This window comes from Rattus rattus, chromosome 2 (genome assembly GCF_011064425.1).
Source record: "Rattus rattus isolate New Zealand chromosome 2, Rrattus_CSIRO_v1, whole genome shotgun sequence".
NCBI classification, from domain to species: Eukaryota; Metazoa; Chordata; class Mammalia; order Rodentia; family Muridae; genus Rattus; species Rattus rattus.
Genome location: NC_046155.1, coordinates 115751793 through 115765514, shown reverse-complemented (window position 1 = coordinate 115765514; position 13722 = coordinate 115751793). Strand labels below are relative to the sequence as shown.

At 38.4% G+C, this 13722-nt stretch overlaps 1 protein-coding gene across 5 annotated transcripts in view; it reads right to left on the bottom strand.

The window, feature by feature from the left end:
* Positions 1–8842: 8842 nt before the first annotated feature.
* Positions 8843–13722, bottom strand: part of Zfand6 (zinc finger AN1-type containing 6) — a 56714-nt gene continuing 51834 nt past the window's right edge. For all 5 annotated transcript variants that reach the window (XM_032893276.1, XM_032893278.1, XM_032893279.1 and 2 more), the window contains 2 exons: positions 11653–11766; positions 8843–9764 (listed from right to left, as the gene is read on the bottom strand). In XM_032893276.1, the coding sequence (XP_032749167.1) occupies positions 9616–9764; positions 11653–11766 (263 nt within the window). In that variant the 3' untranslated portion in view covers positions 8843–9615. The remainder of the gene's footprint in view (positions 9765–11652; positions 11767–13722) is intronic.

Sequence of the window (13722 nt, the reverse complement as noted above, 5' to 3'; positions counted from 1 at the left end):
TTTTATTTCCATAATCTCTGAGGCCTCGCCCCTTTTCAAAGCTTCCCAGACAGACCCACTTCCAGTTTTCAATTTGGGATCCACCCAGTGACCCATTCATTTCTCTAGGTCGGCCTCCAGCTCCTCCGGTGTCATTGGATACTTCAGAAGTTTTGTTCCTAGCTCATCTGCCTGTGTAGCCTTGCTCAGGGCCCACAGAAATGCTTACCCCGAGCGCCTGTAAAGGCTGGGGTTTGAGCCAGCATCTAGAAAAGCATGCCACGACTGTGTTAAAGTCTTGGGGTTCTTCTGTCTCTGCCTTCTTCCATACAGTACTGGTGTGTGTGTGTGGGGGGTCGTCCACTTCACAGTAGATACAAGAATTCGATTTGTTAATGTTAGTTGATTTCCAAATGAAAGAGCGGGAGGAAAACACATAGACTCTGGGGCCAGAGATGTTAGAAGTATGGCTAATCACTGACTAGAAACTTGGGTGTCCACTATAGTTGAAGTTAGGTTTCAAGGAAGTACCTCTCAGACTGTGGCTGTGTTAGTGCAAATGCTTTAGAAACATAATCTGATAAAATAAAAAAAAGGGAGGGGGTTATTTGAATTCTTTTGTATTCGTGGAGACCTGCCTTATGGTCTAAACTGTGATCTATTTTAGAGAAAGCTCTGCTAAGAATTTGTATTTTCTGGCTGTTGGAGAGTGTAATGTTTAATATTGTCAATTTAACTATCAGATTTAGAATCACCATGGAAACACACCTCCGCATGTCTGTGCGTTTCCAAAAGGTTAAATGACTGTGCAGTGTCACCTCTTGGCTGGAGCTTTGAATAAAGGAAACATGAATCTGGACAGCAGTATTCATATTTTTCTGCTTCCGGATAATGGATGCAATGTGGCCTGCCTTCTCCTCCATCCTGTGCCATGCCTTCCTAGGTCCCTTCCCTAGTACGGTGGGCTGCATCTCCTCAAACCGTAAACTTAATCTTTCCACCCTCAAATACCTCTTGTCAAGTATTTGATTACAGCCATGAGAGTAGTAATTAATACAGATGGAATATTCTGTGGATGTGTTAGGTTGGTCTCATCTAAATTGAACTCTAAAGCTTCTTTATTTTTGGTCTGAATGACCTACCTATTGATGAGAGTGCCATATCAAAATCACCCAAATTATATCAGAATCTATGTTCTTTTTAAGTCATTGGTGTTTGTTTTACGAAACTTAAGAGCTCTATCCAAACTTTAGTGCATATGTTTATAATTGTTACTTCTTTAAAAGATTTATTTATTTATTATATATAAGTACATTGTAGCTGTCTTCAGACACACCAGAAGAGGGCATCAAATCTTATTACAGATGGTTGTGAGCCACCATGTGGTTGCTGGGACTTGAACTCAGTCAGGACGTCCAAAGAGCCATCTCTCCAGCCCGATTGTTACATTTTATATACTTTTTATTAATCTGTAGTTAAGTGAGTAATCTTTTTATTAATAAGTAGCATCTCAGTCTCTTCTAGTTTTGATTTGACATCTACTTTAGCAGTTATCAGAATAACAGTGTCCTATTCACTTCGTAAACTGAGTGGTACCACACAGGTTTGTTCTTGGAGACAAAAGACAGTTCGTTCTTGTTTTTCAGTCCAATCAACTAGTCTACCTCTTTGAACTGAGAATTGAAGATAATTTACTTTAGGTAATTACTAAAATCATTATTATTTACTATTTATTTTATTTATTTATTTATTTATTTATTTATTTATTTATTTATTTATTTATTTATTTATTTGTCAAGGTTCTCATTCTGGTGCTGAGGCTAGTAGTCTGGGCTAGTTTCAAAGTTGTGCCTACCTTTCAACCTTAACTTCTTGAGTAGTGGGACTGCGGGCATCATCACTCCTACCAATTCAGGCTATTATTGAGAGAGGCATACTAATTCCTATAAATGTTGTAGGTGGGATGTTCATTTCCCCCAGTTCAGACTAGGAGTTTTCTTACTTGCTGTATTGGACACAATGGACTGTTCCTTAGTTCTCCTTTGCCTACGTATTTCTCTCACGAAATTTACTTTTTACTGTTTGCTTGGCTAGTCTATGTTTCTTCACCTTCTGTGATTCTCCAAGTATACTCTGTAGTGCTGCTGGCTTAGTGGTCATGAATTGCTACTATTTGTCCTTGTTTGAAATGATGGTATTTTCCCATCAGTTTTAAAAAGCAGTTTTGACAGGTTGGCAGTTATTTCCCTGCTGGACTTAAAACCTATTATTCCATGCTTTCCTGACTTTCAGGATTTTTGTTGAGAGGGTCTGATGTTATTCTGGATACATTTGCTTCTGTGACTTGATACTGTTTTCTTATTTCTTTCCCGTTGTTTCTTTTGTACTTTTGTACAATGTATAATGGAGTTCTCTGGCCAACTGCCGGTTCTAAATGCCCCTTGCAGTTGTTTTTTTCTGTAGTATCATTTTTTTTCCTGTAATTACACACATCCTCTGTGTTTTCAGTTACTTCAGATCCTTCCAACCCATGGATTCCTAGATTTGGTCTCTTATTTACTCTTGTAAGTTGTGATATGCTTTTATTTTTTGTTTTAAAGCATGTCTTTAATCCCAGCACTTGGGAGTTTGAAACCAGCTTCTTTTATGTAGTGAGTTCCAGGTCAGTCATGGCTACATAGTAAGATCCTATTTCAAAACAAACAAAAACATTCTCAGTTCTCATGCTGAATTTCTCATCTGTTTTGCTTACATCTCTGTTGCTCTTTCCGGGACCTGAAAACATTTCCTTCCTTCATCTGGTTATCTGTATACTCCCTGAAGACATTAACCATTTTCACATGTAAAATTTTCAAACCTTCATTCAGAATTTTACCTATTCCTCCCCTCCCTCCATGTATATGTGTACGGCAGTGTCATGTAATCCTTGTTGGCTGGCCTTAAACTTACTATGTATCTGAGGACTATCTTGAATTCTTGCTCCTCCTAACTCCGCCTTCTGAGTTTTGAGATTGCAGGTGTATACCATCAAGTCTAGGAACGTGGCTGGGGATAGAAAGGGCAGGTGTTCTACCAACTGAACTATGTTGTCAGCCCATCAACTCAAAATTATCTTACAGTATTCTGGAAGTCTCATCTGTAAGTCTGCTTTGTTTTATGAAAGTTCAAGGTTTATGTGTCTACTTGCTGTTTGAATGCCTAGTCACTTCTCCCCTGCTGGTTGAGAAGGCCCTTCATCTCTTGAGATCAGTTTATTTTGTTACGCTGGCGTATTTATGAACCGTTCTATCGGAGATAGTCTTTCACCAGTGTCAGGTCTTCATTATAGAATCAGTGTGGTTAAATTTTGGAGTCTGTGTCAATTTTCACCTTGCAGTTTTAAAAAAAGTAATTCTGGACCTTTTAAATCATATTAAATCATTTAAATCAAACATAATTTGCTGGGATTCCTGGGACTGCACTGAATTTACCAGCCAGAACGGAGAAGAGACTAAGTCTGCATCAGTGAACATGGACCAGCTCTGTTCCATCTAGCTTTGATTTCTTGTCTTAGTTTTTCCTGACATCAATGTTATTTACTTTACTTAGACCTACAAACAAGTACCCTTTTTGAAGGTAAAGCAAACTTAATTCCTTACTCGAACTGTTCATGTTGGCATGAATACTGACGTGTTTATATACTTTAATCTTAACAGTTGCTTCTAGTTATCAGTTATGTTAATTCTGTTAGATTTTCTAGATAGCAAAATGCAAATGAATACAGGTTCTCTTCTTTCCCATTCTGATTGGCTTTTCTGAGTCTAATAAATGAGCAATATGAAATAGTATGGAAAGGGGAAGCATTTTTACCTCATTGTGCTTCAGGGATTAAGTATCCTTTTTTTTTTTTCTCATCACTTAATATATTAGGTAGGCTTGGGATATATTTTTCCTTTTCTTTTTAATCTATAAAGTTCCTTTATTTTTCTGTTTGTTTTTTTTTTTTTGACCATGAATGGTTGTTAGATTTTTCTATCTATATCGCCATGATGATGATTTTCTTAGGTTGATGTGCTATCGGATATACAACTAGTCCTGTAGACCAAGAATAAATCCCGCCAGATTATTGTATATAGTTCTTAAAATACATTTTTTTTTTCTGGTTAACGTTTTTGTTAAAGACTTTTGCACTGGCATTTATGAGAAGCACAACCTGTCTGATATCTCACAATGTATTTGATAGGATACATTTAGAAATCATTCTTTCAGGGCTGGAGAGATGTTTCAATGGCTAAGAACACTTGCAGCTCTTACACGGAACTTGAATTTGGTTCCCTGTAATTCCAGTTGCAGAGCACCCGATGCCCTCCCTTGACCTCTGTAGGTAGTAGGCTGGCATGAGGTGCTATGGTTTGTACATGGTGGGCCCAGGGAGTGGCAATATTAAGATGTGTGGCCCTTTTGGAGTAAGTTTAGCCTTGTTGAAGTAGGTGTGTCACTGTGGGTGTGGATTTTAAGATCCTCATCCTAGCTGCCTGGAAACCAGTATTCTGCTAGCAGCCTTCAGATGAAAATGCAGAACTCTCAGGTCAGTCTGTATCATGCCTGCCTGGACACTGTCAAGCTCCCATCTTGATTGAATCTCTGAACCTAAGCCAGCTCCAATTAAATAATTGTCCTTATAAAAGTTACCTTGCTCATGGTGTCTGTTCACAGCAGTAAAATCCAAGACAGGTACACATACATATGTGCACACAAAATAGCCATAGTTTTGAAATCTCAAAAAAAAAAAAAAAAAGCATAAAAGCAAGCATTCATTCTGCCATTACATTGTACAAGAGATTGCAAAAAACAAAACAAAACAAAACAAAACAAAACCAAAAACAAAAAAAACCCCCAAAAAACCAAAAACCAAAAAAACCCCTTAAGTTTAATTTCTGTTTTAAGTGTTCGGATTCACTAGCTTACTTAACAGGACTTTTCCTTTTCCTGGAAGGTAATTATACATTCTCTTTAATGTATAAACCCCAGTTCTACCTATGACCTTAAGAGCTTGTTCCTGTGGCTGGGTTTTCATCAACTTGACACAAATCAACATCATCTGGGGAGAGGGAACCTCAGTTGAGAAAATGTCTTCATCAGATAAGCCAGTAGGAAAGTGTATGTGACATTTTCTTAATTAATGGTGTAGGAGATCCCAGCCCCCATCACATTGTTGTCAGTGCCACCCTTGCGCAGGTGGTCTTGGGTAAAACCGAGCAATCCAGAGGGAACAAGGCAGCTCCTCCATTGTTTCTTCTTCAGTTCTGGACCTGACTGACTCCCTTCAGTCAGTGATGGATTATGATCTGGGACTTATAAGCCAAACCATCCCCTGCCCCAAGTTGCCTTTGGTCATGGTGTTCATCACAGTAGTAAACAAACCAGGATAGGAACTTTTAAGGAACTGGCCAGTTTGTGAGCATAGAACAACATATATACATATATATGTATATATGTATATATATGTATATGCATATATATATATATACACACTATTCTATATTATCTATCTACCTACCTACCTACCTACCTACCTACCTACCTACCTACCTACCTAAATCTTTCCATGTTCCTGGTATCTATACTGATGGCCCTTCTTCCCTCCTGATAGCAAGCACTGCCCCCTTTTAACATTACAGATTGTTAGTGATCATTGGAAGCTCTCAGGTTTTTAGTTGTAAAGGTCTTTCATTGATTATATTCTATTTATCTCATCTCCACATTCCTCATTCCACTTGATCTTAAAAAACATTTTTTAAAAGATTTATTTTGTATATATGGATGTGTACCTGGGAATTACAGAGACACTATGTGAGATTTGAGAATCGAACCTAGATCTTTAAAAGTAACAAATATTCTTAACTGCTGAGCCATCTCTCCATCTTTCTGAATAACCTTAATATCCACACATTAAAAGAGGAAAAGCATAAATCTAAGAAGCTAGTATAAAAAAGGATCAAGTACATCGATCCTTTCCTAAAAATCCAAAGAATATTCAGTTAAATTATCTAGAAATTCTATACAAGAATTCTAGCCATTATCAGATTTGTATAAATTATCTTTACAACAGGAAAATGGGGCTCTTGCATTGTATTCTTGGAGTAAAGGAAACATTCATGCAATACAAGTGAACAGCTCGAAAAATTAAGGGACACAGAAACTGCACATCAGCACAGGAAGAACTAGAAATAGCAGAAGTAATTTCTTTTACTATTTAGCACAGTGAAACTGGAGGACTAGAATTTTATCAAAAATAAAAGTAACGCGTAAGCTGATTCAGGATTTTTTCTTAAGCATCACCCAATTTCAAAATGAGGTCATCAAACAGCTTGATAATTAACATTTTCCTTTTTACTACTCATCTTCAGGTAAACAAAACAGGATTAATCATAATCTTTGGTTCATGATACTTTGCACTGGTTCAAAAGCCTGCTTTGGCTTATCAACAAAAAAAGACTAGCAGGTCTTGAACCTGCTAGCTCAAAAGCTGGGGCTGCCACCGCCACTCCCCAACCCCGCTGCCTCTCATCTAAGGACAGTGCTTCAGTGTCGCACTGGCACCCTTCTCTACAGATAAACTTTATTACTATTTGTAAGAAGTGCATTTTCATACCCTTCTCCCTGCACTGGGGCATGCCAGCTAAGTGTCCTCTACTGAGCTGCTCTCCAGCTCCTATTATGCACTCTGCACGGAACTCATTCTACCCACTACCTCTTCAGTGAGGACTCAGGTTTTTTCTAGAGTTTAAGTTTATCTTAACGCATATGTAAGCTTTTCTTGTGGATGTAGTGAAACTTCTAGAGTACAGGATGTATGAAAAGCACAACTTTAAAAGGTACCCCACAAACTGACCAAGAGTCAAACCACTGTTCACAAACAGCTGCCACTGCTTAGGCTTCAAACTTTTTGGGCAAGTGGTTGGGTATAAAGTTGTTATTCCCTTGTGGTCTTGATTTGCACTATATATAGATTCTTCCACTGTGTAACCTGCCTTCCCATGTTTTCTGCTGGTGAGTACCTCCAGGTCTGTTAGAAGGTCTTACTCTCTCGAGTTGTAAAATGTTGCTTTAGATTTAACATTTTCCCTAGTGTGAAAGCATTGCTTCCCTTTTTCTACAATAACCACTGTTCATCCAACTCTATTTGCCTCCTTCCCCTGAAGCAGCACACTAGCACACTGACACCGAAGCAGAGCTGCTCCTTTTCTAGAGATCTAGTGCATCTCATTGCAATCTCAAGGTAACTGGTGCAGATCAGACACTCTGTAGGAGGTTATCTTCCGGTGTTTCCGTTGACTGGTGTAAAACTGTGACAACTGGTATTATCTTGCTGCCTTTATTGTGTCTAGTGACCTCATTCTGGATTTATTAAGGTTTGCCATTTTTTAAAACAAATCATAAAATGTTCAGATACTGAGTGCTTCTTCTGGCTCATGGAGTTTTGCTCCAGTGGTTAGGATATAGAACAGCACCATTCTAAATATAAACAGGAAAATGGGGCAGCGTGTCTGTTCCTCACTATGAAATAGTCTCCACTTTCTGGGAGACTTTTCTTTTTTTGGAATGATAGAGCTTTTTACATAGTATCAGCTTAAAGGCATTCCTTCCTACAGTTTTGTTTCTTAACTATCCGTGTGTGTGTGTGTGTGTGTGTGTGTGTGTGTGTGTGTGTGTGTGTGTGTGTGTGTGCCTACCTTGAGTGTGGTAGAGGTCAGATGACAACTCTGGAGTTTGGTTCTGAAATCAGGCTCTTTTGGCAAGCACTCTCACACTTAGCTATATCACTGCCCCCCCCCTCCCCAGGACATAGGTCTGTAGAGTGCTGGCCTAGTGCACAGTCTGGACGACATCTCCAGCATTACACACATTTGCATAAATTAAGCACAGTGGCAGATATCCTCAGCTACAGATTAAACCCAAGGCTGGGATACAAGACTCCTCAACACCCTCTCCCCCTCTTTATGGTTTTTGATATAGAATTTCTCTGTGTAGCCCTGGTTATCCTGGAAGTCACTCTATAGATCAAGCTGGCCTTGAACTTAGAGAGATCTACCTGCCTCTGCCTCCCAAGTGGTGGGATTAAAGGCCTGGACCACTAACCAGATAATAAATCTCTTTCTAATCCTGTTATTTTACTAATTACGAATAAGATCTATTTTTATTTTCCTTTCAGGATAAAGTCTCAGTGTATATAGCTCTGGTCTGTAGCTTACTGTATATACAGGCCTGATTAGCCTTGGGCTTGCAGTGATCTGTCTGGTCAGTGCTGGAATTGCAGGCACATACCACCATGCCTGGATTATTCTATCTCAATCTACTGAGCCACACTGTGGTTAATCCTCATTTAAATTTATTCATGTGATCAGAATATATACTTTTAACACTAAATCATATTATATATATTATTAAAATTAAACATTTTTCCATCAAGAAATTTGTACTGTAAAGTACAACCATTGTTATTTTTAAGCAGGCTAACTTCTAAAAAGTTTGGAAGCCAGAGGACAAATAGGTCTTTGTAGGGTCTTTCTAGTACATAATTCTCCTACTGACACAATTTGAATGCCTCTAATCCTACAGAGTAAAGAAGCTCATTAGATTTTAATTTGGTGTAAAAGAGTGCAGGACAGTCAGATGAGGGTCAAAGTATATCACATCCAAGTTACTTGGCTTTGAAACTATTCTAATGTCTTTACTCACAGGAATATAATTTGTCATAACACATAAGTCATAACTAGAGGTGAGACAAGTAATAGTGGTGCTCTTACCATACTAGGAAAGCAAAGCCCTAAAAGATTTAACAAGACAAATAACTACCAGAAAGAAGAGGGAAAAGTAGCACTTTTTTTTTCTGGTTTTCCTTTTTATTTAATCAAAGACTGGTGAATAAACATAAATACCGCACAATGACCAGATCATTCTTCATACTGTGCACACACAGACCAATGAACAGTAATCGCAAAGAAACTTGCAGTCAGCAGTGAAATGCACTCAGCTTTTCTTTCCCTTGTTTAAAAAAAAAAGGAACCGAAAGCCACAAATTTAGAATCTCGTCAGCACATATTCTGCTGTGACAAATGATTCAGACATAAATAGTGGGTGTAAAGAAACTATATGCTAACATATGTATAACCTTTGTTAATGAAAAACCAAACAAACAGAAGCAGCCGTAATGATTAAGATACATTCAGTTACTGATAACTAGTTGTACCCAGAAGGGCCTTATCAAAAGGGAATCGTGCTGCAGAGAAAAGCTATATATACATACACAATGAGAAATAAACTGCAAGATCAACGCATGCATGTTTAATACTGGAAAAAAAATCACAGCCCTCCAGAATTTCTCCACATTTGTTATAAAAGCCCTCTGCACTCAACTAAAGTTAAAATGATCTTAAAAGTATAATACTTCTTTTCAGCCACAGAAACTGCAATGGAAATAAATGTTCAGAGTCATTTTCAAAACAAAAACAAAAATCTATTCTTCTGATGACATGCATGATTCAACGGTCTATGCAAGATACGGTGCTCTACATTCCCAAGGACTAGGAAAAAAAACCTCAAGTCAATGTTTAGTTTGCAGATAGTCAAAGGATTTTGTATTCCAGCAGGAGTTCAAATCTTCTGGATCTTTTCACCAACAACTACTGGATTTTCTTTTCTGATTTTCTCAGCAGCATCAGCTTTGTAATTGTAAGAGCAATTGTGAACATCTGAGTAACGGTGCACACCACAGTAAACATTTCCACACCGGCATTCAAACCCTGGAAATGGATGAATATGTGTACAGCACGGGTTAGACAGGAGCGTGAGATATTAAGTTCTTCCCACAGTTAATGCTAAGTAACCCTGTCTCTAAGTCTCTGAAGAATACTGTAAAGTTTCAAGAGCTTCATTCTCAACTCATTATCAGATAGCTTCCTGTCTTGCTCCCATCTACATATACTTATTTGTACGAGGGCAAGGCTGATTGTTTCTCCAAGCTGGTTTCTTCACTTGTGATATGCTCAGTTTCTTCCTAGGAAAAGGCTGCTAAACTGAAAATGGATCATTTTTTAAACTGAAAATACACAATGTAGAAACAAGCCTCCTGTCAGAACAACTGTAACATGAAATTGACAGCAGACCAGTGAGTCCAGAGACCTGCTGCTGAGTGACCGTTAATTTCCCCCTCTGCTAAGCTCTCAGGAGTTGTGAACAGTTCTGTCTGGGGAGATGAAGAAGACCCTTGAAGCAGATTTCTGTGGGTCAATATCCTCAGTATCAGAGACAATTCACTAAGCTTCTCTAAGTCTCACATATGCACTTTTTAAGGGGTCATGAATTACTCTAAGGACCAGGTGAGTGTCCAATATACAAAAACACCCAATAAAAGCTACTTAATTTTAGGGCTATGCCCTGTGAGATCAGAAATTCAGAGTGACAGTGATTGCTTTTATGTTAGTGTGCATTTGGGAAAACAGAGCTCAGGAATAATCAATATCTAATCAACAATTGACATTCACTGTCTTTACCACATTTTTAACTTTAAAAACATATTCTGAAACTTTATGTAATAGAAAATCGAAGCAATCAAAAGCTAAATTAGATGAAAACTAAGTCCTAAGCCTTGTGATCAGGAAGTCTGAAACGTCATGAAACTTTTAAATGATGTCTTTGATATTAAATATGTACATCTTAAATTAAATATATATTGAAGGAATGGGGAAGTTTAGGTTATCTTTGACATCATACTTTAATCTCCTCCCTCAATGCCAACTAATATTTCAGCAAGAAGTAGATCCTAAGGTATCATTTTTTTTTTCTTCTATTTTTGCGAAAGAGGAGGTCATGTAGCATATGTTGGCCTTGAACTCCTGATTCTGCCCCCAATTCTCAAGTGCTGGAATTATAAGCATATGCTACCATGAAGCATAATTTTCACTCAAAATCTTACTGTGCTCTGTTCATACACCTGATTTTTATACCTGTATTTGGTACTATGCCAAAATAAATAATAAAAAAATCAGCAAAACTATTTTTAGTTTCACCACTTTCCAGTGAATCCCAGAGAATCCCAGGCTTACGCTGGCCTCACCCATAGCGCTGATGTCAGAGTGGAGGCTGCACTCCCCTTGACAGGCCTCTACTTCCCTTTGTTTATATAAACTGACCACAGAACTCCGGTCCCTGAATGTCCAGGGCAGTCTGACTGAGTTTAACGGACATTCTTTGGATAGTTCCCCCTTAACAATTATGACAGCTGAGTTACCAATAATATATATACCAGTGGTGGCTTCTATACAGCACCAGGCTGCTTTGCTTTTACCTCCATGACTACGCGTGGTCTATGATTAGCACTACTTTATAGGAAACACCTCACAGTTCACCAAAGGCCCCCAAAATACCATCCCCTTGAAGGCAAGAGATGCACCTTTGCCCTTTTCCAGCATTCACAATAGCTTTACTTGTCAGATACTCTACAACCCAACTGAAGTAAATTTTTAAAAGCTTTAAAAAAAAAAAAAAAAAAAAAGCATACAATCCTAAAACTGACATGTACCTAATACCAATGCTCACAGAGGCAGCAGCAATCTTAACTGGTCAAAAACAGTGTGCATAAGTTATTCCAAAGCATGATCTTAACTTTAAATCATCCAAAGAGGCCCTTACCAGTAAGTCCCACTTTCTTCCTGCACATGAAACAGCGATTCTTTTTTTGTTTTGGTTTTTCAAGAGACTTGCTTTGCTCTTCAGATGGCTGCTGTGTCGTATCTGATACTGAAGCTGACAAAAACAGGAAGGTGGCAAATTTAGCTACTTAGTAAGATTTGGAGTTTGGGTGGTGGTTAACTCACATCCCATATTATCCTATGCATCTGTAATTTAAAGACTATCTGAGGAACTGATTTATAGGTAGAAAAGATACTCAATAATTTTCCACTATTTACAAAACATGGCCATCTGATCATTAAACGTTATGTGTACAAACAGGTAGAAGGTAATCTGTAATAGACAAATGGTGCTTCTAAAGACTCGCTTACAGATTTTCTTCTTTTGGTGGGAAGGGAGAGAGACAGTGAAAGACACTGCCTGACACCCAGGAACTCTGAGGGAATGTACAAGAAGAAAACAGCCATATGAAAACTTCTTAACACTGCTCACAGTCTTCTAAATAGACTTCTCAGAAAACAGGAATACTAATGTTCTTAGAATGTTTCACATTTTTACGTGAAGTCACTTAAGCCAAGTGTTGTGGCACATGCCTATAATTCAGTACTCAGAGGATTGCTGTTTGAGCCTTGTTTACAGGATAAGTAAAGTCCAGGCAAAGCAACAGAATGAAAATCTTTCTCAATACTATCCCTAGTCCCAAAAGCTTTTAAGATACTAGAAAAAAGAATCAGATACATGGAAACTTTAAAATGATGAAATTATGATGAAAACTTAAAAACAAAACATTTTCTGCCTAAAATCAAGAGCAGATGCACTGAGACTCAGGTTGAATGGTTGCTACTAAACCCTGTAAATGTGTCCTTTCCTGTTACTTGTCACTCTGGCCCTCCTAAGTGCCCCAGAGACAGAGTATATAACCTACTTGGAAACTGTAAAAGGCCTTCAAATGGTTTAAGTTCAACTCGCCCATTTTGTCATAACCAGGGCCTCTCCCAGGAGTCACTGCTCTTCCGACTATACCAGGAAGAGCAAAAGGCTTTCCCATTTCAGCTATGTGTGTTCTTCAATGTCAAGATCTAATACCCTTCCCTCATCAACACTCTCGGCAGCTTTCTACTCTATTACCCCTGCTATTGGCACCAACCCAACCCTCTCTCTCTATTTGTCTGCTGCAGTTCACACTCTGATGGCTCCCCACCATTCCCCATTTTAAGGTCCAAGGACTTTCACCATTCCTGTCACTCTCTCTGGACACATTACATCATTCCTTAAGCTGCCATATGCTTGAGCCATGGGAGGGCTGGAGTTCCTATGATACCTCTCTCTCACCTGTAAGATCTTGTGAGGTCCTTGTTGTGCATGATCTTTAGCTACTAACTCCATTTTGTCTTTCCTGTTTAAGCTGCTGTAACCCACAGTTTCAGAATAAGAAACCCTCTCCTGAGCTCCTGTGGTACTTTCTAACCTGGCGTAACTGGATTCTGTGAAGGCAGGAACCTGTCTCATCATTCTTGTTACCAGAGCCTACCCTGCTGCTACTGCCACTCAAGGAATAACTGTCGGTGGATCAGTATTAGATCACTTACCTACTACATCTATGGAGGACACTCCCACAGCCACAGTACAGCTCCTCTTAGAGAAGCTACTTATAGCAGATACTCAAATACAAGAGTGGATTATAACCTGCTTACGTTAACTCATCTAGTATTTAAAAATATGACACAAACAAATGCCATAAATTGTAAGTGAATGGATGGTAAGGAAGAATTTTGCATAAAAAGCCTCTACTAGACAAGTGAAAACAAGGCCAGAGAAATTTCTATTAATATACATCCTTATTTCTTACTTATGGATTTTGAGACAGGGTCTTATTCTGTGACCCAGGCAGGCCCCAAATTCACGGTAGTCTTTTTGATTCAACCAAGTGCTTGAATTACAGGTATGAGTTACAATATCTGGCTATACTGTGTTTTCAAACAAAATAGGTACACAAACTTTTTATTTTCTATAAACAAGTGCCCCTAGAATGTGAGCTTACTATGGACAAAGAGTGACTATCTTGTTTAA